Source organism: Ostrea edulis, chromosome 1, assembly GCF_947568905.1.
Source record: "Ostrea edulis chromosome 1, xbOstEdul1.1, whole genome shotgun sequence".
NCBI lineage: Eukaryota > Metazoa > Mollusca > Bivalvia > Ostreida > Ostreidae > Ostrea > Ostrea edulis.
The window spans coordinates 43,278,383-43,305,276 of NC_079164.1; the positions used below are offsets into that span (position 1 = coordinate 43,278,383).

Consider the following 26,894-nt stretch of genomic DNA (forward strand, 5'->3'; position numbering starts at 1 on the left):
AAATAGTATTTTTATTAACAAATTACAGCTAAAGAATATACGTCCAGTATTCACTCTCTAGATATGGTTACCACCGGCATATGTAGATTTCCATAGTTCGTTCATAATCAGTTTTATCTATGGGTTTTTTTCTGGGCGGTTAGTAATGTTTTTGATAAGGGTAAACGTAAATGGTTATTAATTAAAATGTATTTCATTTTAAGCAATACCGCTTTGCTATGATTTATAATCATTGTATAGTTTTGTTTATTAATTAAACGCTCGGTTGCCCGAAAAGCTAGCCTGGCTTACTGTTAATTTGTGCGTGGTTAGTTTATATGGTAACAGTGACTAGGAGGTCACATTCTAGTAAGAGTATATTATACGTACCATTAATTTGGCACTCAGGGCCGTAACAGAGAGTGTTCTTTAACGTGCCAACCCTGTCGCGACACCGGGCCTCCGTGTTTTTAATGTCATGTCCGAAAGACCCGCGATAACTACTTCTCAATGCCAAGCGAGAATCACCTTCTTTTACCTCTTTGGCTTGACGTGGCTCTGGCACGAGCGGCGCTCGTAACTCACGACCTCTCCATTACAAAGCAATCGCTCTACCACTGAGCTACTGCGACCGGTCTTTGAGTTATTCACTATATATTTCATGAAGTATTAATGATTTCTAGAAAAGTTTTAGGAAGTTTTCTGTAAAACAAGTCTTAAAATTAATTCAAGGATGTTATTCTGCAACATACAATCAATCAAGCGGGTTTAGACAGGTAAGTCATTTAGTCGCCTCTTACGACAAGCAAGTAGTACTGAGAGGATGATCCCGTAGGGATCCTGGTGAGAAGAGGTCCTCAGTACCCCTTGCTTGCCGTGAGAGGCGACTAAATGGGACGGTCCTTCGGATGAGACCACAAAACCCGAGGTCCCGTGTCACAGCAGATGTGGCACCATAAAGATCCCTCCCTGCTCAATGGCCATAAGCGTCGAACATAGGCCTAATTTAAATTTCACAGCCCTTCACCGGCAATGGTCTTCATAAGAGGATAAGATCTCGAGTGGGACGTTAAACATTCACAAAAACCCTTACAAACGTAGATGAAAGGTGAAGATAACGAACAGTGGTCAATCTCATAAGATACATTGCTGGATCCAGTAAATGTTCTACCAAGCCCCTATCTTTGCTCCTAACTAAAATATTAACAGCTGTCAAGGAGAAACTTCAAACATATTGTGCCACAACATATGCCAGAAGTGGTGTAAATCAAATGTGGATTTTAAATTTTTTAAAAGAACTTTTAGTACATTTCAAATCACAAAACTTTTCTCAAATCAACAACATCAATTTGCAAAACATATGACTTTTCAACACTTTACACGACCATTCCTCACTATAAATTAAAGACTAGACTTTTCGCCTTCATGCGAATTCTAGCGTGGTCGCATTCTCGGTTAGCTGCAGAACTGTAGCTCTCTGGAAAAAAATATTGGGACATAGAGATTTTATTTTATTATTATGTATGGCATTTATTTTAATTCTGATTCATGGAAACAAAATAAACACTTGAATGTGCCAATAGGCTGAAAATCTAGATATAGCACACATCAAATCTTTTGAAAATTATATTTACATATAGCTTTTGAATTAATATAAGAAATGATGAAATTCCCAAAATTGACAGTTACATAACAATTTTTAGCTAATTGACAAAAATACGCTCACCTCTCAATCCAAACTGCTAGAAATGTTAGAACGTTAAATCTCAGACGCGACATTAATTATCGCTATGATAACTGGATTTATTTATAAAAGAAAGAAATCGCATTATATAAATATTTTGTAATCGTATTACAATGTACATGTATATACTACTGCGATAACAAGTGCATTAGATGATAATTTTTCTGCTGTAAAATGACTGAAATATTGCCAAAACGGCGTAAAATCGATCGTAATCACTACACGATATATAAAGATGAATGTGACATGATCATATTCTTACGTACAAAAATGTATGGAACACCAGAGGTGGGACTAGGTGCCCAGGAGGAGCATGTATCCCCTGTTTACGATCACACCTACCGTGAGCCCTATATCGTAACCAAGTAAACGGAGTAATCCGCAGTCCAAATCAATATGTTAAGAACGGTCTAACAATTGGTATGAAACGTCAGACAGCATTCGACCTAATGGTGGAGTGCATTTGCAAATCAGATCATTATAACAACCATGTAATTTACGAAATATTGACTTTAAACTAGACTGTTGAAGCCTTTGTAACCAACTGTTTCGATTTAAACATGATCATACGCAGAACATGCTCTCGGTTATCAAATCAGTTGATAGACATAAATATGGAAAGTTGACGATGAAGAAGCCGACATCATCCCATTTGTAATAAAGTGGAGCTGTTAATTTGCCGTTAAAGTCTATGTTCAATAAAATATTTAGATGTAAAGCAAATGTGAAAACTCCTTGGTGTCTTTTATTTCGAGTTGACTGGATATATCACATATATAAAACAGAGTCGATGTATCTGAGTGTTGCGTTGATGCCACAAGACAATTTTTGTTCCCATATAGAAGCTTTTGAATAAATGTTGCTTCATTAGAATACAAAAAAGGACAGCGAATAAAAGGTGCACTATTGTGCCCATGGGATTTTCAACAGATTGTTGGAAGCCTAGATCACCAACGATTGCATAGATATTGTCAATGAGGAACTTCAGCACCTTTTAAGACCAACTTCAGATTATTTATGCGTAGAATCTTAACTTCAGCTATCCACACCGGTTAACGTTCAAGGTACCAGAATGGACATGGTAACCTGTGGCTTACAATGATGCGGAATCATACAGAATCAAAATTTGTTTACGACTTCATTAAATATTACTTCCAGCGAATTCCTTCCAAACATCGAGTGAATCCTGGACAGAAGTAAATGTCCTGCATGCTATATTCTTCCTAAATTTGGCACAGTTTTCAAGAGCAATCTTTTTAGAATGCATTAAAATGACGTCACTAAACATTGCAACCAGTGCCAGGAACACATCGTCTACATGGACCATTTTAACAGAATCAAAATTAGACTCCATAGTAGTAGCCACGTCAATGCTGAGTATATAAGCACCAGTGGAGATATATGGCGGCAGGGAATTTAGTGGATATTCCTCTCTAGGAATATATTTGGGGTGTTTTTTATCCTTAAATGTTAACTTTTCCTTTCTGACCAGCTTTCCTACATATAGTGACTCTGGGTCATCCTCTTCTTTGAGAAATGTCAACAAATTTTGAAAGTTGATTTTGATATCCTCGTCTTGAAAGAATAGAAATTGGGTTTCTTGACAGTAATGAAGTGCCCATCGGAATCCCATGATGGTCTTGTAGGTCGTGTTTCGACCAATATCTGTAAAGTTTCCTTGAATAATATCACTGTGTCGCTTACTTTCCTCTTTGATAAGCTCTTCTGTAGATGACGATTTCGACTGACCCAAAAGAAAAACTATCTTGAAATGTTCATTACTTTCTGTATAGTGCTGCAAGGCATACCGTAACCATTGGCGGATATGAAAACTTTCAGGTAAAGATTTAACAATAATTAAAATATGTGGGAAATTGCTCGCATTTCCTTTGAATACTCCACAAACAGTGGTAGGGTAGAGAATGTAAGTCAGTTTTGGGTGTGAGGTGTTGACTTGTGTGAAATTATACACACTCCTGATATCTCGGCCTGTTAGGGGTGTGTCATCCTCAGGGATAGGGCGACGTCTGCCTCCCCAGAGGGCGTGAGTTTTTAAGTAACCAATTATATAGCAGACAGTCACTGTGGTCAAGATCATGAAGGTTATGAATATATTTCCTGTTGTGTCTGGAGTTTTCCGATGCCTTCTGTTTAAAAAGAGAAGTTACATACCTTTAATTATTTAATCACGTTGAAGAACATTTACAGCTACATGTATATGGACAGTGTATGTACACTTAACAGACATATTGTAGAAAAATGTGAAATTGATTGTACAGTTTCGATCATTTCTAAATCGCATACATTGTATCTAGGGTGAAGTGATCCTATGATTCCATCCCCCCATGAATTCCATCCAGGTGGATCATCACATTTGTATTGAAATTCAATGCAAAAACATGATAAAGGATCTCCCTACTTTAGCTGTAACTTGTGGTCCCTTTTTACTACTCCTCTTTTCAATGAAAAATTGATTTATCTATTGTACTTTTTGGTAAATATTAAACACTGATGTATCTTCAGTAAGTGTACAGTCCTTTTCCCCTGGGATATTGGAATATAATGGTAGAAAAGTAAGTTTTAAATGGTCACCCTTAGCCTGAAAATTAAATAATTACTACCCGAGGTAAATAATGTAGGAAGAAAACGTATTCATTCTTGCAGATTTTCATTGTATTTATTTTTATGAATTTCATCACCAGCACTTGCCTTTTTGGTATATAAAAACGACTTATAATAGAAAAGAGAAATCTGGACAACCTTGTGCTCGATATAAACAAAGGCTTTAAAAGCCGGTCATTCGATGAATATCAATAGAGATTTAACAAAAACAGACAAACCCGATTTCAAAAGACTTTCAAGCTATTAATATGAAATGAAAAACCTCCAAGACAAACTTCAACGCATTTCGACAAATTTTTTCCACCTTTAAATCACCACATTTCATACATTATTTCACCTGCATTAGCCAGAATTACTTGATTTTAAATCGGTGTTTACAAACAACGGTCACTGACCACTTCAAGTGACAAATCACGTGTCCAGTTCAGACTTTCAAATCATCGGTGGTCTTATCTGTGCAAAGCAGTGTGTTTTGTTACAACAGTACCTTGCCATCAGTTAGAGAGAAATAAAATTATCCAATACCTCTTAGTAATTCGTTGTTTTATACTCTTAAACTTCTATAGACAGTTGAATCTGAGTTACATATTCCCTTGACGCGCGTTGGGCTATTTATAGACGCCTAACAGACAATATATAATGATTATGCATGTCAACTATATAGATTTAAAATAATCTTCTCAATGATTTTTTTTTACATGCAGACACTTTCAAGCATGTAATTAAGGGAAAGTTAATAACTTTGAAAACTAATCAATCTTCTTTAAAGTAATTCTGCACAAAAATAAAACATGAACATCGGATCATACAGCTTGAAAATCAACATCCTGGGCCATTGTAAATTGCATAATTCAATTTTTGATGTTTTACTAAATCATCAGGGGGCCGTATGTCACAGCTAAAGCGGGAAGGTCCTTTCAAAACTACAAAAACAATTCAAAAATGTTTTAATGAAATGCATATATTTCGTGAATTCATGAGTGATTGAGATTGTGAAATACCCTTTCATACGTTTTCTCTGGATTGGTTTTGTAACTTCTGAATGCAAAATACAAAAAGAATTACCTTGGAGGATAAAACTTTGACCTGAAAATAAAAGAAATGTATTTAATCAAATTTTTAATTTGCACGTATAAAGAAAATATATTCTTTTCTAGTCTAGACATATACTTGTGTAATGACACGGTCATAAAGAATACATAGTTTCACATTTCGGGAGAACTATTCCAAAATCACTGATATGGTTCTGAACCAGTCTCGGCTTTAAAATGGATTCAATCATGAAAAATACCTGTATGAGATATAAGATACATATTCCAGCACTAGAGATACATTAGAAAACATATTTTATTGATATCGCGTCTCAAAAGTAAGCACCTCGTTCTACATATAATTAACATGATGCACTTCTTTTTTGACCACCCGTGGGGATCCGGGTTAGAATAGGTCCTAAGAAATTGAAATATAATAAGAGCTGTAGTGAAGATTGGATTTTGAATGAGTTGTTTATCAAATGTGAGGATATACTGATGCCACTATTACACAAATTATTTAACAAAATGTTGATGTCAGGCATATACCCGGAACTTTGGACAAAGAATTGTATTGTACCTTTACACAAAAAAGGAGATATTGATGACGTAAATAACTACAGGGGTATTTCTATTACTAGTATTAGTTGCTTTGGAAAACTATTCACTAGTGTCTTGAATAACAGAATTTTGGAGTGGGATAACAAACACAATATTTTGACTGATGCACAGTTTGGTTTCCGACCAGGATTATCTACAGTAGATGCAATATTTGTTTTGCAATCATTAATTAACAAAACTCTGAAAAACAAAAAACGTCTATATTGTTGTTTTGTAGATTTTCTAAAGGCGTTTGACTCTATCAATAGGTATAAGTTATGGTTCAAATTGTTTAATATTGGTATTCGTGGGAAACTGCTTCAAGTTATCCAATCTCTGTACAGTAGTGTGAAATCATGTGTAAAATTCGATAGGGTATTAAGTGAATATTTTAGCAATGAAATGGGTCTTATGCAGGGCGAAGTGTTATCGCCATTACTCTTTGCTCTTTATGTTAATGATTTTGAGATAAATTTCATTAGTAACAATTGTCCATCTGTTGAATTACAATTGATTAATATTTTCTTACTAATTTATGCTGACGACATGGTAATTATATCGGAGACTCCGTCAGGATTACAAAATATGTTAAATTCTCTCCATAATTATTCTAATGATTGGGATTTGATTGTGAATGTGCCAAAAACCAAGGTTGTTATTTTTAGAAATAGTGGGAAAATTATGGAAACTGAGAAATGGATGTATAATAATCAATGTCTTGAAGTTGTAAATACATTTAAGTATTTAGGAATGTTGTTTAATTACAATGGCAAATTTTTCCAAATACAAAAACATGTTGCCGAACAAGGACGTAAAGCACTTTTTGCAATATCTAATACTTTGAGAAATTTTAATGTTGATACGCAATGTTCAATTTTTGATACTTATGTACACAGCATTCTTTCATATGCATGTGAAATTTGGGGTTTTCATAAAGCACCGGACATTGAAAAGGTGCATCTTTCTTTTTGTTAGGAGTAAACAAAAGAACCAACAATAGTATGGTATATTGTGAACTTGGCAGATTTCCACTTTACATTAGAAGAAAATTTAGAATTTTTAAATTCTGGTTAAAAATTAAAACCACGAATAACTGTATTTTGAAAGATTGTTATGAAAATATGATTGCAAACAATGATAGCTGGATTGTTAATGTGAAACATGATCTGTCAAGCATAGGTTTAGAATATTTGTTTGAAAAGTCGTGTGTGAATCAGCTTAAAGATTATAAAATAATAGAATTCAGAATATTGGATATTTACAAACAAAACCTAATGTCTCTTTCAAGTTCACCAAAAAGTGTTCTTTATCAACATTTAATAGATAACTTTTGTTTACAATCATATCTCAAAAGACCAATCAACTTAAAAGGGAAAAAAAATTATCATTAAATTCTGAACGTCTTCACATTCTTTGAATATTGAAAAAGGCAGGCACAATAATGTTTTAAGGACTGCGAGGCTTTGTAAATTATGTGATTATAATGATATAGAAGATGAGTTTCATTTCATCCTGAAATGTCCATTTTACAAAGATTTGAGAAAGAAATATATTAAGAGTTTTTATTACACAAAACCAAGTGTCTTTAAATTAATTAAGCTCCTTAGTTTAGACAATACTAAAGAACTCAATAACTTGGGAAAATTCTTAGTTCAAGTTGTGAAAATACGAAGTTTAGCATTGTAAATCAATAATATAATTATAGTATTTTTCTAATAACATGTGCATCTCATAATGCGATTACATATATATTATTTTTATTCGTAATTTCTTCTCCTATCTTCTCCTGTCCACTCACCTGTTGTTTATCTTATACAATTTGATATATTGTGTATACAAATGTACATGTACTAGATGTATTCCGATGAGTTGTATAACTCAAGGACAATAAAGAATTGAAATCAATGAATCACTTCTTTTTTTTTCTTAAAAATGATTACTTTTCCAAACAAATGGGCTGTAATAATCAACATAGATTATTTACCGTTTACTAAATGATATATGATTATTATGATGGATTGGAATAAATATTTTCATAATGTGAGCCCAAACATGTAAAATTAATGTTAAAATACCATGTTGATGTCAATATCAGTCATTTCCCCAAATTTTTATGGATTAATTCTTGAATAAATCGTTTCTATTTTAGAGATTATAATCCTACAAAAAGGATTTGCGTGTTAAAGAAAATCATATTTTGACGCATTATTTTAGAAGCTACAAGATCTACAAGAACACCCCCACCCTCCACCCCCCAAAATCTTGAAAAATTATACATTGTCATATATTAATGAAACATATGATGTTGGAGTATATTCAAATCCTTTGGTACAATTCAAACTGTAATAAACTACTGTATATCTATTGAAAGATACATGTGGTTTGCAATTGCATTTGACTTTTTATTCAAACTTTTTATCCTTGAGAAGACTATTCACTATATCTAAATGTAATACAAAATTTTGATGATCATGTTTATATGATTAATGCATGTGTTTGATATAAATGTTTTCAAAATGTTTTATCCTAAGACAAAGTTTTAATATGAATATCTACTCGCCATGAAATCGTTAACTTGTACGTAGATTGGCTGCTTGTATTCCACTAACGCCGATCTATCTGTAGATGAAATCTCAATAAGAAACTAATCAGGTAATGTATCTAGGGCGTCAGATGCCGCCCCAATAATTGGAGGGGTGGGGGGGGAATGGTAAGTTTATGAACTCTGTAACGGTGATCTGTGTTTATTGGAGCGGTGACCACGACTAAGATAAGCAGCATATTTTCATCGTGTATTTGTTGATAATTATCAGAGGTTTTAATTTAGCATCCTCTGATGCGTAGTAACTCTGAGTTAGCAATATCTTCCTGTGTCTAATGGTGATGTCTCCATATGAGTGAATAATAGATCAATCAATCAATCTAATGCATGGAATGGTAATAAAGATTGGCCAAGCTTTTGATGATTACGATTGTAAGTCATTAAAGAAATAAAATATTACGATGTACAGGCACAATCTATATATTTGGAGGAGAACATAGTGACTTGTGTTAAAATAACTATATCTAACACAACATGAGGTATTTTTTAATCATTGTGGTCACACATACATTTTGGGTTTCTTTCCACTTTCAAGAAGAATGTGCAGCATAAAATATCATTTCTAAAATGAATTTCTTACCCCAATTCATAAAATGAAGTCCGTAATAGTTCCAAGTGACTGAAATTTTTTAAACCGTCTACTTTCACAATCCCAGCCATCACGGTAGTTTTGACTAATTACCCAAAGGAGATGGAAGGACCCATAACGATTTAGAGACTCAAATACTATTATTTATCAATATTGATTCATTATAGTACATAAATTATGCTGATAACAAGTCTTTATAAATATACAAATGTCTTATTATGTCTATTTTTATCTAAATCACATTATCACGGGTGTTTGACGATTTATAATAATGATGTCAATGTGGGTAGTTAGTGGCACCGATGAAAATGACTGATAACTGAAAGTACAGACAGTTTAAAATTTTCAGTCACTTGGAGCTATTACCGACTTCATTTTATGAATTGGAGTAAGAAATTCATTTTAAAAATGATATTTTATGCTACACATTCTATTTGATAGCTTGTTGCAACGCTCAAACACTCTGTGTAGTCGTATAGTGTCAGGGCCCAGCTAAAAGTCAACCAAAAAATAATAGGCATTTTTCCGAGTTCATTTCTGCATATCTTGGGAAGTATACGGAATTTCGGGATGAACTTTGGTAGTAATGTAGATTGATTATGTATGAATAAATTAAAATACAAAGTAGAATTTTATATCAATTAATTTATTGTTTTTACATCGGCTAACTTGGGTACCCTATATTTAGAGTTCTATACCTTTACTCTTTATACAGTAAATTCGACCCCAAGCGATGCAATTGCCTGTGCATGTGATCAGTGCCGTTTTGCTATATCTATAATTACCTGCCATGTGAATAAAAACACATAAAATCAAACTGTTTTGTTTCATACTGTGTCATCAGGTTAATGACAAAAAGAAATAATCAAGATGCTGGTGGAAATCTGAATTGGCCCGATCCCACTCCTCATTCCCTTTTCAATTCGTCTTCTCAATGATAAATACTTTCCAACGCCCACGTAATTCCGTATCTTGGTGAACATGTCATTGTAAAACTTTTACATACACACGGTTATAGTGAAACTCCAGGGCCAGCGAAAAAGTTCGTTATAGTCAAACTTTTATTATACCCAATAAAATGTTTGTTATTTTCTTTCACTTCACAGTAAGCGTAAGTTTGCTTTAAGCGTGTATTACTGTACATATATATTCAATGAACATTGAATGCCTCACGCACATGTACAATTGGCACGCCCTCATCCGCCGAAATTTCTATAATGTAACCTTTGATTTCCTACCGATTTTTTTCTAAAGCTTGAATTATCATTAGTTTACTTCTCCTTTTTACTAACGGGAAGGAATCGATATCAAATATTCATATCGCCATGTGAAAATAAAAGGGATATCATTATACCCCCCCCCCCCCCGCAACAAGTTGTGGGCAGGGGGTATACTGGAATCGGGTTGTCCGTCTGTCCGTCCGTCTGTAGACGCAATGGTTTCCGGGCTCTAAAGCATTATCCTTTCCACCTACCCTCACCATATCATATATATGGACTACCCATGGGATGAAGATGTTCCCTATCGATTTTGGGGTTCAAAGGTCAAGCGCACTGGACATCGAAGTAGCAATATGGTTTCCGGGCTGTAAAGCGTTATCCTTTCCACCTACAGTCACCATATCATACATATGGACTACCCATGGGATGAAGATGTTCCCTATCGATTTTGGGGTCAAAGGTCAAGCGCACTGGACATCGAAGTAGCAATATGGTTTCCGGGCTCTAAAGCGTTATCCTTTCCACCTACAGTCACCATATCATACATATGGACTACCCATGGGATGAAGATGTTCCCTATCGATTTTGGGATCAAAGGTCACGCGCACTGGACATCGAAGTAGCAATATGGTTCGGTTTGTCATGCCATTTGTTTTTTACACTCAGAAAAGAGGTAGTTTATACCTATTACCAACACCCTTTGGGAGATTGGGGTAAGCGGGGGGTATTCTTAGTGAGCATTGCTCACAGTACCTCTTGTTAAAATACCACATTTTGAAAAACGGAAGCGGTGTTCAGCATTTACTTTTTAAAACTGAATTTGACAGCAGTTAAAGTTCAGCACTGTAGCCAATACGTCATATAATTTGGTTAACAGCGTATTTTTCCTTGTTTACTATCAAAAGACCATGTGCGTTTAAAACGCTAGTAATTCCTGCTAAATGATTAATACATTGCAACCTCAAAATCGTTGTTAGTCTTCACGTAACAGTAAACAGCAATATATTTAATTGTATAATAATTATATGCTTTCTTGTGTTACAAAGATATGCGATGAAACTTGATCCGTTTCTAAGTTTTAAGTAATAAGATTCGTCAATGACGGTTTCTTTAACTGTGAAATCATTACGATTTACAAACCGAATATGTCTTGTCCTTGTTTTCGTTTTAGGTCACCTGAGTAAACTCAGGTGACTTATTGCAATTGGTTGTCGTCGTCCGTCGTGCATTATCAATTGAACATTTTAATCTCTTCTTGATAACTACTATTCCAACTGTTTTCAACTTTGGTATGAAGCATCCTTGGGACAAGGGGACATAAATTGTAAATTTCAGGACTCCTGCACCCCAAGCTCCGGTCAGCTCAGTATATTCCGTTACGCCACAACTCCAATGTAGGGGAAAGTAGTCCGCGGTACGGAGTTTGCCTGCACCCCTGGGGCCCTAAGGGCAAGGCAAAAACGACCAAAATTGACCGGTTTTCAAAAACCTTCTTCTCTAGAACCGCACATGTGTAAGAAAAACTAAATGCATAGTGATGTCGAGCAGGAAGTCCTCTACCAAAATTTCATGATCCCTGCATGGGGTAGGGGTTTTGATACTAAATTGAAACTAAATGGATATTTAGAAAGCAGTTAGTCCTTTACCAAAATTGTAAATTTGCTGATCCCAGGGGTAGGGTTTTTTGTATTAGGGTGGGGCCAAAATGGTCAGTTATTAAATGTGTGAACAATAGAAAATTTACCTTCTTCTTGATAACTACCCTTCCAATTTCTTTCAAATTTGGTATGAGACATCGTTGGAAGAAGAGGAACATAAATTGTAAATTTCAGGATTCCTGCACCCCCGGGGCCTTAGGGGTGGGGCAACAACTGCCCAAAATTTTCAAAAATATTCTTCTCTAGAACTGCACATGTTTAAGATAAACTAAATGCATAGCGATGTAGAGCAGGAAGGCCTCCACCAAAATTGTAAATTTCATGATCCCCGGGTTAGGAATTTAACCACAGAGCGGGACCAAACTTACTATATAGGACGTGTTTATGTGTAAAACATTTAATTAACATCTTTAGAGCTATAGCTACTAAATTTAAACCAAATGGATATTTAGAAAGAGCAGGTAGTCTTTTACCAAAATTGTAAATTTCATGATCCCCAGGGTAGGGAATCTTACCCCAGGGTGGGGCCAAACTTAGCATATAGTATTCATGTGTAAGTTTGCTGATACTGTATAAAATCTAAATGCATGCTTAGGAATAGCAGAAAAACATGTACAATAAATGGTGAGTTTCACAACCCAGGGTTTTGACTCTAGAATGGGTCCAAATTAGTCATATTTTTTAATGTTAATACACATATTATGTAAAGCCTTTCCTCACTGTATGACCGCCGCGGTGGCCGAGAGGTTAGAGCGTTCGCCCCGCATGCGGAAGGCCAGGGGGTTCGAATCCCGGCCGCGACAAACCTAAGTCGTTAAAACAGGTAGTGACAGTTCCATCGCCAAACGCTCGGCATCAAGTATGAATGTCACGGGTCCTCGGAGATGACCTGAAAAACGGATGTCCCGTGTCACAGTAAGTGTGGCACACTAAAGAACCCTCACTACTCAATGGCCGCAAGCGCCGAGTATAGGCCTAAATATGAAGCCCTTCACCGGTTTTGGTGACGTCTCCATATGAGTGAAAAATTCTCGAGCGAGACGTTAAGCAAGATACAATCATATCAATCATCACAGTATGCACTTTTGAGGGCATTGAAGTTTTAAGAACACATCTTGTTTTATACTGTTGCTGATTATTAGAATTTAGCTTAGATATTCAGAACAGGAAATTTTTTCTAGATTTCATGGGAGTATTGATACCTTTCACTAGTACTCAGGTTACCGATAAGGCCTGTGGGCCTTTTGTTATCTAACTGTTGACCGGTCACACTCTTTGTGAGCCCAATATCTTGATCACATAAACGGAAGTAATCCGCAGTCAAGTTCAGTACGTACATGTACACATGTACATGTAACGAACCGGTTAACATTGGTATGAAACACGTCAGACAACATTTGTTTAGTATAATAACATTTTAGAAGCTCTTCAATGTGTTCTACCGATTCTAAGTCTGGCAATTTGACTGGCCATGAACTGGAATAACTAGTTATTTGTTTGTAAATGAAGTCTTTTCGGGTCGCCTGGACCATAGTAGCACCCTTTCAAAAAATTGGTGGCACTTTGCGATCACGACTCTCACCAATTTTGCCGAATCGTTTTCTATATACGTAAAAGCGTTAACCCCTTGTAATAATTTGCCGCCTAGGAATTTTCTGAATGGCCTCCTAATTTTGTCTTTACTTCTGGTCTGTTACATTTAGTAAATAGCAATTATTTTTATCTTATATATACGAGATTGATCACTGTTCGTTATCTTTGAACATTGTTCGGTAAATATGACCGTTGACATCTTTGCTAGATAAGGTCGACGCTCCTTCGTTGGTGAAGGTGGGGCTTTGAATCTACTACAGCAGGAAAAGAGAAGCCCGTGACTATTGCAGTATTAAACAGGTGCTCTAACCACTGAGCTACCCAGGCCGATATCCACGATCCACCAATCTCATTACACTTGGTTCATCAGAAAATTCGTTTGTTTTTTGGTTTTTTTTAATCTTTATTTGGTATAGCTTCGCGGTATATTTGTACAGGTCAACTTGAACTATCATTAATCATGTGATTGATTTTTATTTCATTGCAACGATTCCCTTTCTTCCATTTTCAATTAAATATTGATTAGAGAACACGCACACATGCAAATATGCAAGTAGTCTTTTCAAACTCTTTCGAAATCATGGTACACATGTGTAAAGAATACGTTTGTTACAAGTGGGATTTAAATAGAACAAGCTACACACTGATAAACACCGACGCTTTACACACCACAGTCCCATTAAACACCACAGTCCCAAATTTTCATAGGTTTATAATTCATTACGAAATCTGAAAGCTTCATGCGTATGTAATAATAATATATGAATAATACCTACCTTACGTACGCCATGGCGAGCGAACATCTGATCTCACGCGGTATTTCCAAACACAAATGTCGCACAAAAATCGATGTACGTTTAGTACACAAACGGAAGACCTAACACGGCCTATTAATTTTAAACTTGAGACAGTTGATATGTAACGGATGTATTATTGTCTGCCTGTAACCCCGTTTTGCGATTTGTTGACTTCGCTGTATGGGGACATGGCACCCCAAGTGCCAAGATCCTGAAGGTCAAAACCAAAGAGAGACAATTCTAAAAGAAAAATTTTCGTGAACATTTCTTTCTTAAATCATTATTATTTACTACTTTACATTGAAGTCCAAAACTAGATTTAAAAGCATAAAAACCATCTTCACCTGTATATCACAATGTACCACATTTGATGACAGTTTACACAATTTCTCGGAGCACATTCAAAAGCAATACACAGGAGCCATCTTATACTATAACGGATTTTATCTAATTAGAATCTGAATATCTGCAGATCTTTTTTAAATCTGAAACACACCTGCTTGTATTATCTAAAACAAAAGGCCCACAAACCTCATCGGTCACCTGAATATTATTTAAAAGTATCACTAGTCCCAAGGGATAGAAACAATTTCCTATTCTGCATACCTTGCATCTAAGCTAAATTCTAATGTTCAACAACAATATGAAACAGGATGTGTCCTTACAACTTAAATCCCCCAGAAAGTGGCTATAATAATGAAAGACTTTACATAATATATGTAACATTACATGTAACACGATATGACTACTTTGAATACCTACTCCTTCTAAATATCTATTTATTTTCAATTTAGTATCAATAGCATTAAAGATATTATTTAAATGTTTTACAATGTACTTATATACACTCTATATAACCAGGTTTGTCCCAGCCTTGGAGTAAGGACCTCTACCCCAGGGATCATGAAATTTACAATTTTGATAAAGGGCTACCTGCTCATTCTACATATCATTTAGTATCATTAGAATTAAAGAAAGTGTTTTACACATAAACACTATGTACTAAGTTTGGCTCCGCCCTCGAGTCAGAACCACTACCCCGGGTATCATCTACATCACTATGCATCCAGTTTTTCTTACAGATGTGTGGTTGTAGACAAGATCGTTTTTGAAAATTGGTCAATTTTTGGCAGTTTACCCTTGTCCCAAAAATGTTTCATAACAAATTCGAAAAGAATTGGAACGTTATGGTAGTTATCAAGAGGGAGTAAAAAAAACCCACCTGCTCAATTGTCAACATATTGACATTGTCAACAAGGGATGCTTACTCCTCCTAGGCACCTGATCCCACCTCTGGTGTGTCCAGGGGTCCGTGTTTGCCCAACAATTTATTGGTATTGTTTATAGGAGTTATGAGATTGATCACTGTTCGTTATCTTCACCTTGCATTTAATCACTGACCATTTTGGCCCTGCCCTGATACGAAGACTTCTACCCCTGGCATCAAGAATTTTACAATTTTGATAATATAAAAAAGAAATACCTGCTCTTTCTAATATTTATTTAGTTTCAATTTATTATCAATAGCACCAAAGATGTTATTCAAATGTTTTACACATAAACTCTATATACCAAGTTCGGCCCCGCCCTGAAGTCAGACCCTCTACCCCGGGGATCATGAAATTTACAATCTTGGTAGAGGCCTTCCTGCTCTACATCACTGTGCATTTATTTTTTATTACAGATATGTGGTTGTAGAGAAGAAAGTTGAAAATTTGTCAAGTCTGGGCAGTTTTTCCCTGCCCCTAAGGTTCCAGGGGTGCAGGAGTCTTGAAATTTACAATTGTCACCCTTGTCCCAAAGATGCTTCATACCAAATTTGAGGGGGGGAAAGGAATGGTAGTTATCAAGAAGAAGTTCAAAATGTTCAATTGTTAACGGACGTCGCACGACGATGACATACGCTGTCCGACCAATTGCAAGAAATACAGGAGAAGATTATGTGTTACCTCAAGTTTTCTGTTTGGTGTACAGTTTCTTCGCTGATCTTTACATCAATGTTTCTGTTGATAATATCTTAACATTGTACTTTATTCTTAATGTTTATTAGTGGTACATTGTCCTTTAGATCATTAGTTTCTATATAATTGTAATTCTTTTATAAGTACACTATTAATTAAGGGTACACAATGTGATAATCGTCATTATTTATTTTATTTTCGCGAGTACACATGAACCGATGTCTTCCTCATTACATGTACTACATGCCATGACGATTCTTGTGCTGCACTCTCAGAAGTGACGTAATTCCTTTATTCAATTTTCCCCGCATAAACATAAAGATTTTATCTTTTATACTAAGCAGATGGGTAAATTCCCTGTATGTATTCTGCGGTCTGTTTTCCAAATACTTCGATTTTTGCAGATCCTGGAGTATATTTCACTTCGTGGTATTTCCGCTTCTTCAAATAAAATACAATTCTTTTCAGCAATTTCACAAACCACAGAATCCAAACCTGGAATAAGTTCCATTTATCTATTTACGAAATGGTAATATCTAGATATAATTTGGTATATTTTAAAAAATAAAATGACAAGTGCATAAATTTTATGGTGGTTTTTATATGCCAAATATATTTTTTTGTATAGTTTTATCTTTAATCTACCTTCTTCTTCATACTAACTACAGTGATCTTATAGAATAAGAATTATTATAATTCTATTACATTTGCAATAAGAAAAACTAATTTTTACAATATATTTTCGATGCGGTTAAATGACAATCAAAATGGCGTCATCCTTATACCGTTTTTCATCAAATCCAAAACATCCGATCTGCAGGCTTGTTTGTCAGTCTGCTGGATGGTGACTAGTTTTGTCGTAAGTGCGAAATAGGACGGCTCAGTTATATAAATTACATTATATAATATGAGAAAAAAGTCATAAATGGTACATCTTATATATGCATGTATATATATCTCTGCGATACAACTAAAATGATCATATTTTGTTACTATGGGAACTGATCTTCGACCAAGGTAAATTTTGTTTCCTTCTGTGTATAAAACCTTTATTTTTTTTTGGGGGGGGGGGATCTTCAAACAGCTTATTTTAGTAGTAAGTACCACTTTCGGCCTTCTAATACTATGGCGTTGATATCACAAACAGGAGTATCTATAGACAATGCTTTCAATAAATTTATATTTGTTGAACAAAACCGAATAAAAAATTTTAATTTGATCTTGAAGTATATCTTCAATGAACTTTCTATGCAAATGCATATCTTTTTTCTTACAAAGTTTTGAACATTCTAAAATTTCCAGCACTCTTTGGATTTAATTTATATCATTTCAGTGTTCCGTTTCATTTGATATGCGGGGATTTGTAGTCCTATATTTAATCAATTCTATTCATAAGTCTAAAACAGTTTCTAATATTTCATAATTGATACATTTTGAGGATTTTTCAAAATCGCTAATCCATTAATTATATATATTCTTTTAAAATTTGAATTGGTTGTCAATATGAATGACAACCACCAGGAGCTGATTTCTTGTATTCATGTAATCCGAGCATGCTCGAGTGACCCATAAAATCACTCGGAGAAAACTGGGTACCCTGCGTTGATTAGCTTGTTCAATACGTATTCACTGGAACTTTAACAATTATTGACAGTGTGAATCTACCAATCTCACCATAAATCAAACAGTTTTGAATTCTCGCTTTGAGGTTGCTCATTACTTCACAGGCATACCATATTGGAACAATGACTGTCGAACAAATCAAAGTGACGATCTATTGATAAACTGAAGCACATGAAATAAATGACAATAATCTATTTTAAAATGATTATTCATGTTCTGTGTGGTAAATTGCTCAATTGTGATCAATAAGTATACAAAAACGCACCATTAGAGAAACCAAAACTTTCATTTTTACTAGACATGTTGGAATAAACAAATGAATATTTATTAAGTTCGGAAATAAAAGAAAAAGATGCATTGTATCGTCATGGAATGTTGATTATTCGACTTGCATCATTATGCATTTTATGCTCTATTGAATTAATTCGAACTGAAATACATGTACAGGTACAATTTATATATTCCAGGACACAAACAAGGGAAAAAATCAGCCTCTTCTCAGAGACAGAGATTGAATAATATATGCATTTTTACGCACGTGTATGACAACAGATATAATCTCCAAAAGTCCTCTCGTCAGACATGCGCAAAAGTAGAACATATTACCAGGAGAAAGTATTAGAGCCAATATTGTAACCCCAAGCCCTGACAACTCGCTAACATTTCGACGTCAAACACCTAAGTTTTAAATAATGAATAAATATTGAATGTGACTTCAATGAAATAAGTTTTTATTGTATATACATTTAACCATTGTGCCTTTTTAGTTTTTTACATGTAGCTTTTAGGTCACTCAGGTGATCTATTGCTTTTGGTCAGCATCCGTTGTGTGTCAAAAATTTAACATTTTTAACTTCTTCATAACTACCATTCCAATTCTTTTCAATTCGACATGAAGCATCTTTGGGGCAAAGGGGACATAAATTGTAAATTTCAGGACTCTTGCACTCCCGTGGCCTTAAGGGGGGGGGGGGGCAAAACCTGCCATAAATTGACCTAGTTTTATACCTCTTCTCTGCAACCGCACATTTGCAGATAAACTACCTGCATAGTCATGTAGCCCAGGAAGGTCTCTACCAAAATTGTAAATTTCACGATCCCTGGGGTAGAGGTTCTGATTCCAGAGCAGGGCAAACCTTGGCATAGAGTGTTTGTGTGTTAAGATTTAAATATCATCTTTAATCGGTTTTGGTTGCAAAGTGGGGACAAAATTATAGCAATTATTGTCTTTATTAATTACAAGACTCTAATTTTGTTGATGATGTATAAAAGCCGAAACAATATTTATGAATTTAGCAGAGTGGGATGTACCAAAATTGTTTCGCAACCTCAGGGTTCTATCGATTAATTGATTGTATATTGTTTAACATCCCTTTCGAGAATCTTCCACTCATATGGAGACGTCACCATTGCTGTTCAAGGGCTGCAAAATTTATGCCTGTCCTCAGCGCTTATGGCCTTTGAGCAGCGAGGGATCTTTATCGTGCCACATCTGCTGTGACACAAGGCTTCATTTTTTGCGGTCTCATCCGAAGGACCGCCCCATTTAGTCGCCTCCTACAAGCAAAGGGTACTGAGGACCTATTCTAACCCGGATCCCCACGGGACTTAAGGTTCTCACCTTAGCGCGGGTCCAAAATCATCTCGTATAGTATTACATGTAATATGATCTATATTATATTGTGTAAAGTTTTTCATGGTTCCCGTGGGGATCCGGGTTAGAATAGGTCCTCAGTACCCCCTTGCTTGTCGTAAGAGGCGACTAAATGGGGCGGTCCTTCGGATGAGACCGCAAAAACCGAGGTCCCGTGTCACAGCAGGTGTGGCACGATAAAGACCCCTCCCTGCTCAATGGCCATAAGCGCCGAGCATAAGCCTTAATTTTGCAGCCCTTCTCCGGCAGTGGTGACGTCTCCATATGAGTGAAATATTCTCGAGCGGGACGTTAAGCAATATTCAGTCAATCAATTCATGGTCTCATTAACCGCCACGGTGGCCTAGAGGTTCGAATCCCGGCCGCGACAAACCTTAATCGTTAAAACAGGTAGTGACAGTTCCATCGCCAAACGCTCGGCATCAGGTGTGAATGTCACGGGTCCTCGGAGATGACCTTAACAACGGATGTCCCGTGTCACAGTAGGTGTGGCACGTTAAAGAACCCTCACTGCTCAATGGCCGTAAGTGCCGAGTATAGGCCTAAATTTGAAGCCCTTCACCGGTCTTGGTGATGTCTCCATATGAGTGAAAAATTCTCGAGCGAGACGTTAAGCAAGATACAATCAATCGTTCATGGTCTCATCCGAAGGACCGCCCTATTGGTCGCCTCTTACAAGCAACGGGTACTGAGGACAAATTCTAACCCGGATCCCCAAGACTTAGGTTCTAACCTTAGCGCGGATCCAAAATCATCTCGTAGTATCAATATGATCTATAGTATATTATGTAAATTATTTCATCAATATGAACTTTTTCGGGGGCATTGTGTTGTAAAGACGCATCTTGTTTTATACTGCTGCTGAATTTAAGAATGTAGCTTAGATTGCAGAATTGGAAAATTATTATAGATTCCATGGCCCTTAGAATTAGTGATACTATTAACTAATTCTCAGGTGGCGGGTATGGTCTGTGGGACTCTTGTTAACAGTTACAAATGTATGCGATCATTGGCAGATGCAATCATTTATCGATTCTCCAATATGATTAACAACATTTCCAATGGCTATTTCCGAGCAAACTGTGAGGGCACTCTCTAGTTGATATCTGTACACCAAAATAGAGTTCGTGCACTACTTTATTTCCTTGTATAAACGATATTCCCAATTCGGTTACGGATTTCCGTTTTAAAGGGCTTTTAAATTATAGTACGGCTAATTTTACGGCAAAGATTGTACCCGTTGATACATTTCGATAATATCTATATATTTATCCATACCATCGCTTCCGCTACTTCCATTTCCGTTTTCATTAAGTGTCGAAAGTTTTCCAAGTTGGACATCGATCGTGCATTCAATTTAACCACCAAAACAACATTTGTCGCAAGAATAACAATACTTTTCGTGTTTGCAGAATACCCGTTTTCTGTTGAATGAATTTGATGATTTTTGGGGTGGGTTTTTTTTTTTAATCGATTTCGATTAATAGAGTAGAAAAATACACACGTTTACAGTTTGATGAATCTTAGGCCAAAGTCGAAGAAATCGCAGTTTAACAGAATGTTAGTCTCATAGTTTAACAGAATTTTAGTCTCATAGTTTAATAGAATATTAGTTTCATAGTTTAACATAGTGGTAGTCTCATAGTTTAACAGAATTTTAGTCTCACAGCTTTTTCAGAATGCTACTTGTACAACTTTATAAAGATATCACTGCTTATTTTGACCAAAAATCATAAAAATGACGATTCTACCACAATTTTTTTCCCAAATTTTGTTGCATATTTGAATGTATGAAATTCGCGAAAATTAGACAGTTTCAGGAGGTATGCTACACCAGAGAAATTTGATATGGATGAAAAGTGGAGGATATGTACAGTACAACAAAATTTTGAAATTGAAAACTTTCAAATTTACTTTATTTAGTCAAAAAAATGCAGTTTTAGTAGAAAGTAATCTTTGGGGGGGGGGGGGGGGGGGATGAAACTCGAACACACGATCTACAGTTCAGCAGTCGACGTGCTTTTTCTATTAAAGCAGTCGACGTGCTAATCTACTGAGCTACTCAGCAGCTAGACAATGATTTTAGAAATGAATAGACAAATATTGTTGATATTTATATTTTCATCCATGTTTTAAAAGGAAATCAGCCATTATGACGATGTAGATTACGTCCTAAAAGTTGAAACTTCTCAATTTATCACCAAAAAAAAAACTATATGTACGAGTCTGCACGAAGAAACCTTTGAATTCCGGATTATCTTTGTAGTGCAGTTGAATGAGGATAAGGACAAAGTGTGTATGGTCATTTCGTAGGTGTTGTGTACTGATTAAGTTAATAACGCGAAACAAAAGCTTTTGGGCACTGATTGGTTCAGTATATCATAGTATACAGACATGTCGCGTGTAATTGTATTGTATATGCAACGGAAGTATTGCTTCCAGAGTTCCATTCAATAAACTATTTTACTTACGGTGCTTATAAAACAACAAACAGAAGTACTACTACAATCTTATACTTAAATATTGAATGATATTCCCCACTTTTGTGTATAAAAGAAATCTGGTGGCATACAACTCATGCACAACATTAATTTTTCGTTGATATCTTTGAATACGATTAGTTTTATTTTCACTGACGGTATATGTATGAACTTATATACAGATAACACGTAATTAGTGGTCATATAAAAGTGACGTTATTAAAACAAAGCGTTGCCAGATATGCGGCAGTGCCAAACTTGCCCCGGTCGTCAGAATTATGTTGTGGTGTTTGATAAAACTAGAAAGTGTACAGTGGATTTATTTGTTTCCATATGTTCCCGAATGAATGCTTTCTCTCGCATGTTGGGGTATACTCGGTGAATACGGCGATCACAATATAGCCGTCCTGGAAGAGCAGTAACTCTTGCAACTTCACGGGCGCATTCTGGTATCTGCCCTTGCGTTATCTTGCTATGAACAATCTACACGGACGGATCCAATTTTACGACCATAAACATTGCACAATCAATATGATTATATGAATAAATTTAAGCTCGCGTAAAATTCTTAAATGTACGAACTGTTGAGTCAGTAAATTATTTGACTTGTGTATCTATCGTGGAGAAATCTTATCCTTCCAAGTACTACATGTGTGAAAGGCCATTTGTGTGTGCACCTGTGTTTGTGTGGGTTTTTAAAAAAAGATAAACCGCATATAATAATATAATTTAGCAAATTCAAGACTTTTGGAATGGAACATTTTTTCTAACATTAAATTTCACACAGCAATTTTTTTAAGGGTTATACATTTATGAAGCATGTGACCAAACTGGTACGCGTATCGATTGGTCGTTAATGTACGTGCAGAATCTATTGAACGAATACAAGCTGTTATAAAACTCATATAAATTACTTGTGCTAAACAAATACATGTCGGAGAAAATATTTTTATGGATGATCAGATAAGATGTCATTACTGCAATAAAGACACTAGACGAATAGAAAATGTCATGTATATAGAAAATATATGACAGTCAATAAAACAAACAACAGTATAAGCAGACTAAAATAATGCCTAAAAACAGTGACGCAATACCTAGAGGAGTAATCTACCCCACAAAACAAATGTAAACATATAAGCTATTTTGGGTCGGAACTATTTGTTTTATGCTCTCATTTTATGACATTTATATATATGGTTAAATATAAAAACTAATTGATCAGGGAAGTGTGATCGATATAAGATATTTTCTATTCCTATAAAATAGCACTCCAATGTATTTGCCAATCAGCCCAGAATGCATATAAGGAAACCGGAAGTTTGTTTGACAAAATTCGATAGCCCATTCAAATATGAAACCGGTACTATGATTGAATGATTGATTCTAAATTGTTTAATGACCCATCCAAGAATTTTTCACTCATATGGAGACGTCACCATTAATTGGCGGTGAAGGACTACAACATTTAGGCCAATGCTATACTCGGCGCTTACGGCCCTTGAGCAGAGAGGGATCTTTATCGTGCCACACCTGCTGTAACACTGAGCCTCGCTTTTTTGTGGTTTCATCCGAAGGCCCGCCCCATTTAGTCGCCTCTTACGACAAGTAAGGGATACTGAGGACCTATTCTAACCCGGATCCCACGGGATTCTGGTACTAAGAAAAGTATGGACAATTACAAATGTTTATAAAACAACGTATGAAAAAAAAAAAAAACACCAATACACCCACTTTATTGATATATTGTACACCCTGACGTAAATTTTTTGAAAATAAATAAATCCGAAAACCTGACTCTCATACCAAATCAAACTCGTAAATTCAACGTCTCTGGGAGAATGCAGGAACACTGCAATAAAAATATGAAACCATTATGAAATATACTAGACAAATATCTTATCATTATTTTAATGAATGGAAAGTTTGTTGTACAAAAGTCGGACTGGAACTGATGCATCGCGCTAAATGAGCACCATTTGTACTCAAACTCTTCACCACGTGCGTCGTAGCTTTCCATCTCATTGGATAATTTTTTCCCGAACTTAAAGAGTATATATATATATATATATATATATATATATATATATATATATATATATATATATTATTCCTGCGTACTGTAAATTCCTTTTACGCCAAGGATTTATCATCGCGTAATTTCGCGAGAAACATCACTCGCCAATACGCCAGTTTCGAGATACGAACTCTTCTGTATAGGAGGTACATTTAGTGGAACATTGAATGCCTAAGTAGGACAGAGTGGATATACAGCCAACGAGGAAGACGATGAAATGTATTAAAAGCGGCTTCTCTTTAAATATGTACATGTGGGAAATAATAAATACTATCGAAAGAAATGTTTCACCGAAGTGGAAACTTACAAACAATGTCATATTTGCAAGAAATATCTTGGATATGGTACTTATGACGAACGAAATAACGTGATGGGATAAGAATTCTATGTGTTTAATTACTTCCTAAATACTTATCACTTACTTAGTTTGTGTATCAATCGAATTCGGGTTATCAAACAGCGTGTGAGAAACTTACTGAGTACATTCACTTACGCTGTGATGAACATCTGTCCCACTCCCGCGTGTAAACAAATTCTTTAGCGCCTTACTATGTACGAGAGTTCTCAAAAGGGAAATAACTCGGACGTATCTCGAAACCGACGTATTAAATTACTTTTTTTATGTTTATATTGACAAAATACATGTAAAGACTGTTGATTAACAGAGCACTCGCGAATTTATGTTCTCGCGATTTGACGTATACGGTTATTTCGCGATATTAAGTATTCGCGTAAAATAAGGAATCTACATTGTCGGCGAAAATATGTAAATAACATGTGGCAGGTCTTCAGGTATGTAGCAGTCAATACTATACATATATATTTACATTTTGGTCGCGTCATCAATAAACCTGCAGGCTTTGTTTCACTTCTTTATAAAAGCAGATAAATTTCCATTGATATAACAACCAACATATGAAATATATCTAGGTACATTGACAAATTTAAGGTAGCTCATTACACTAAAATTTTATTTAGTGGCTCGTTAAAACACCTCATGTGAAGTATGATTTCACCATCGAAAGAGTGATACAAGCTCTCAATTATTTTATATGATTTTTTTGTGATTTTTCCCGGAATGATAAAAAATAGGTGTTTAGTTTGCAAATAAGAGTTTCTTAAGTCAAAATTTCGCTGTGATTTTGTGCATGATATGAATATCTAATAAAACATGCCTAAAAGATTAAGATATAGACGTTCAAATTTTTTAGAAAAAAAATATTTAAGGAAATTGGAAACGTTATTTGTTAATATTCTTTAAATCTACGGACAAAATCTTCAAAAAACATCTCAGTTAGAAAAGAGATATATCGAAGAAATATATTATAAAAAGAATTTGAAACGAAATGATCATACTTTAGATATAATCACTATATTCAAATTGGAGAAAAAAGTACCGATGATCAAAATTGATAGAAATTACTGAAATAATCATATTGTTGCACTGTTAATCTCAAGAAATTAGTTTCCTTTATAAAGTCATTTAATTTGTAAACCATTTTACATCAAGGGAATGTGGTTTTCTTATTACGATGTTCTCTATGACTACCTTTTTATAACTCCGATCGAGCTTTGTTCAAATTAGAAAAATCGTAATATTTCTGAATTTTGACCATTTCATTTCTATTTCGTTTTCTCTGATACCGTATATCTTTTTTTTTTCTAACTGACATGTTTTTTGAAGATTTCATCCGTAGATTTAAAAAATATATTAGCAAATAACGTTTTCAATTTTTATAAATATTTTTTTATTTAAAAAACCAGAACGTCTGTCTGAATCTGAATTCTTAGATATTCATATTATGCATCAAATCACAGCGAAACTTCAAACGTGATGTGCCACAACATATACAATAAGTGGTGTAAATCAAAATGTATATTCTAAAAAAAAAAAGATTCTAAAGAAGTTTTACAGTATCTTATTTGCAAACAAAGTACCTTTCTTATCATTCCGGGATAAATCACAAAAAATCCCTATAAAATAATTGAGAGCTTCTATCACTTTTTTGATGGTGAAATCATACTTCATAAGAAGTGTTTTAACGAGCCATTAAATAAAAAAATTAGTGTAATGGGCTACCTTAGACGGGAGATGTAATAATGCAACCATGCTGTAATATCTACATTGTACAAGTACACATAATTCCCATGTTTCCGCAGTTTATCTAATTACTAGTAGCCCTAACATGCACAGTAATCTCCACTACATATGTATTTATCATTTCATAATTGAAATTTAGGGAGAACTTTAAGTTAAAATAATACCATGTTATGAATTATAAATTACTATGCTAAATGTAAAGTGATATTAAAAATTCTCGTGTTTTCTAAAAATAGATTTGATTTCATTTGTTTTACGTCCCATCTAGAATATTTCACTCGTATTGAGACGTCACCAGCTGTAGGTGAAGTACCATAAATTTAGACCTACATGTGTGGTTAGCGCTCAGGGCCGTAGCAGTTAGGGTTCTTTAACTTTCATAGAGCTCTTTATTTGATGTAATTATCTATATTAATTTGAACTGCAATTTAACCATGTATAAATATACAGTACATATATAAATAGGAGTAGGAGCAGTTACAATGCCTATATTAGCCCTCTGCCTTGATCGCAGATCAATTAGCATACAAGTGCATGAATAACATATGATAAATAATAACAAA

At 35.0% G+C, this 26,894-nt stretch overlaps 1 protein-coding gene across 2 annotated transcripts; it reads right to left on the reverse strand.

Annotated features, from left to right (window-relative positions):
• Window positions 1-2,448: 2,448 nt before the first annotated feature.
• LOC125655380 (beta-1,3-galactosyltransferase brn-like) lies at window positions 2,449-14,880 on the reverse strand. Of its 2 annotated transcripts, XM_048885657.2 has the most exons (4): window positions 14,780-14,880; window positions 14,415-14,675; window positions 5,411-5,431; window positions 2,449-3,870 (listed from the first exon to the last, which is right to left on the reverse strand). In XM_048885657.2, the coding sequence occupies exons 2-4, from the start codon at window positions 14,426-14,428 to the stop codon at window positions 2,865-2,867; spliced, it is 1,041 nt and encodes a 346-aa protein (XP_048741614.1). In that variant the 5' UTR covers window positions 14,429-14,675; window positions 14,780-14,880; the 3' UTR covers window positions 2,449-2,864. The 2 variants fall into 2 exon arrangements, with proteins under 2 accessions (XP_048741614.1, XP_048741619.1); XM_048885662.2 differs by lacking the exons at window positions 5,411-5,431; window positions 14,415-14,675; window positions 14,780-14,880 and adding an exon at window positions 4,028-5,225.
• Window positions 14,881-26,894: the final 12,014 nt, after the last annotated feature.

Coding starts and splice junctions, on each gene's coding strand:
- LOC125655380 (XM_048885657.2), bottom strand. Junction 3,871..5,410: donor TCAAAGTTTTATCCTCCAAG/GTAATTCTTTTT, acceptor CTTTTTAAACAG/AAGGCATCGGAAAACTCCAG.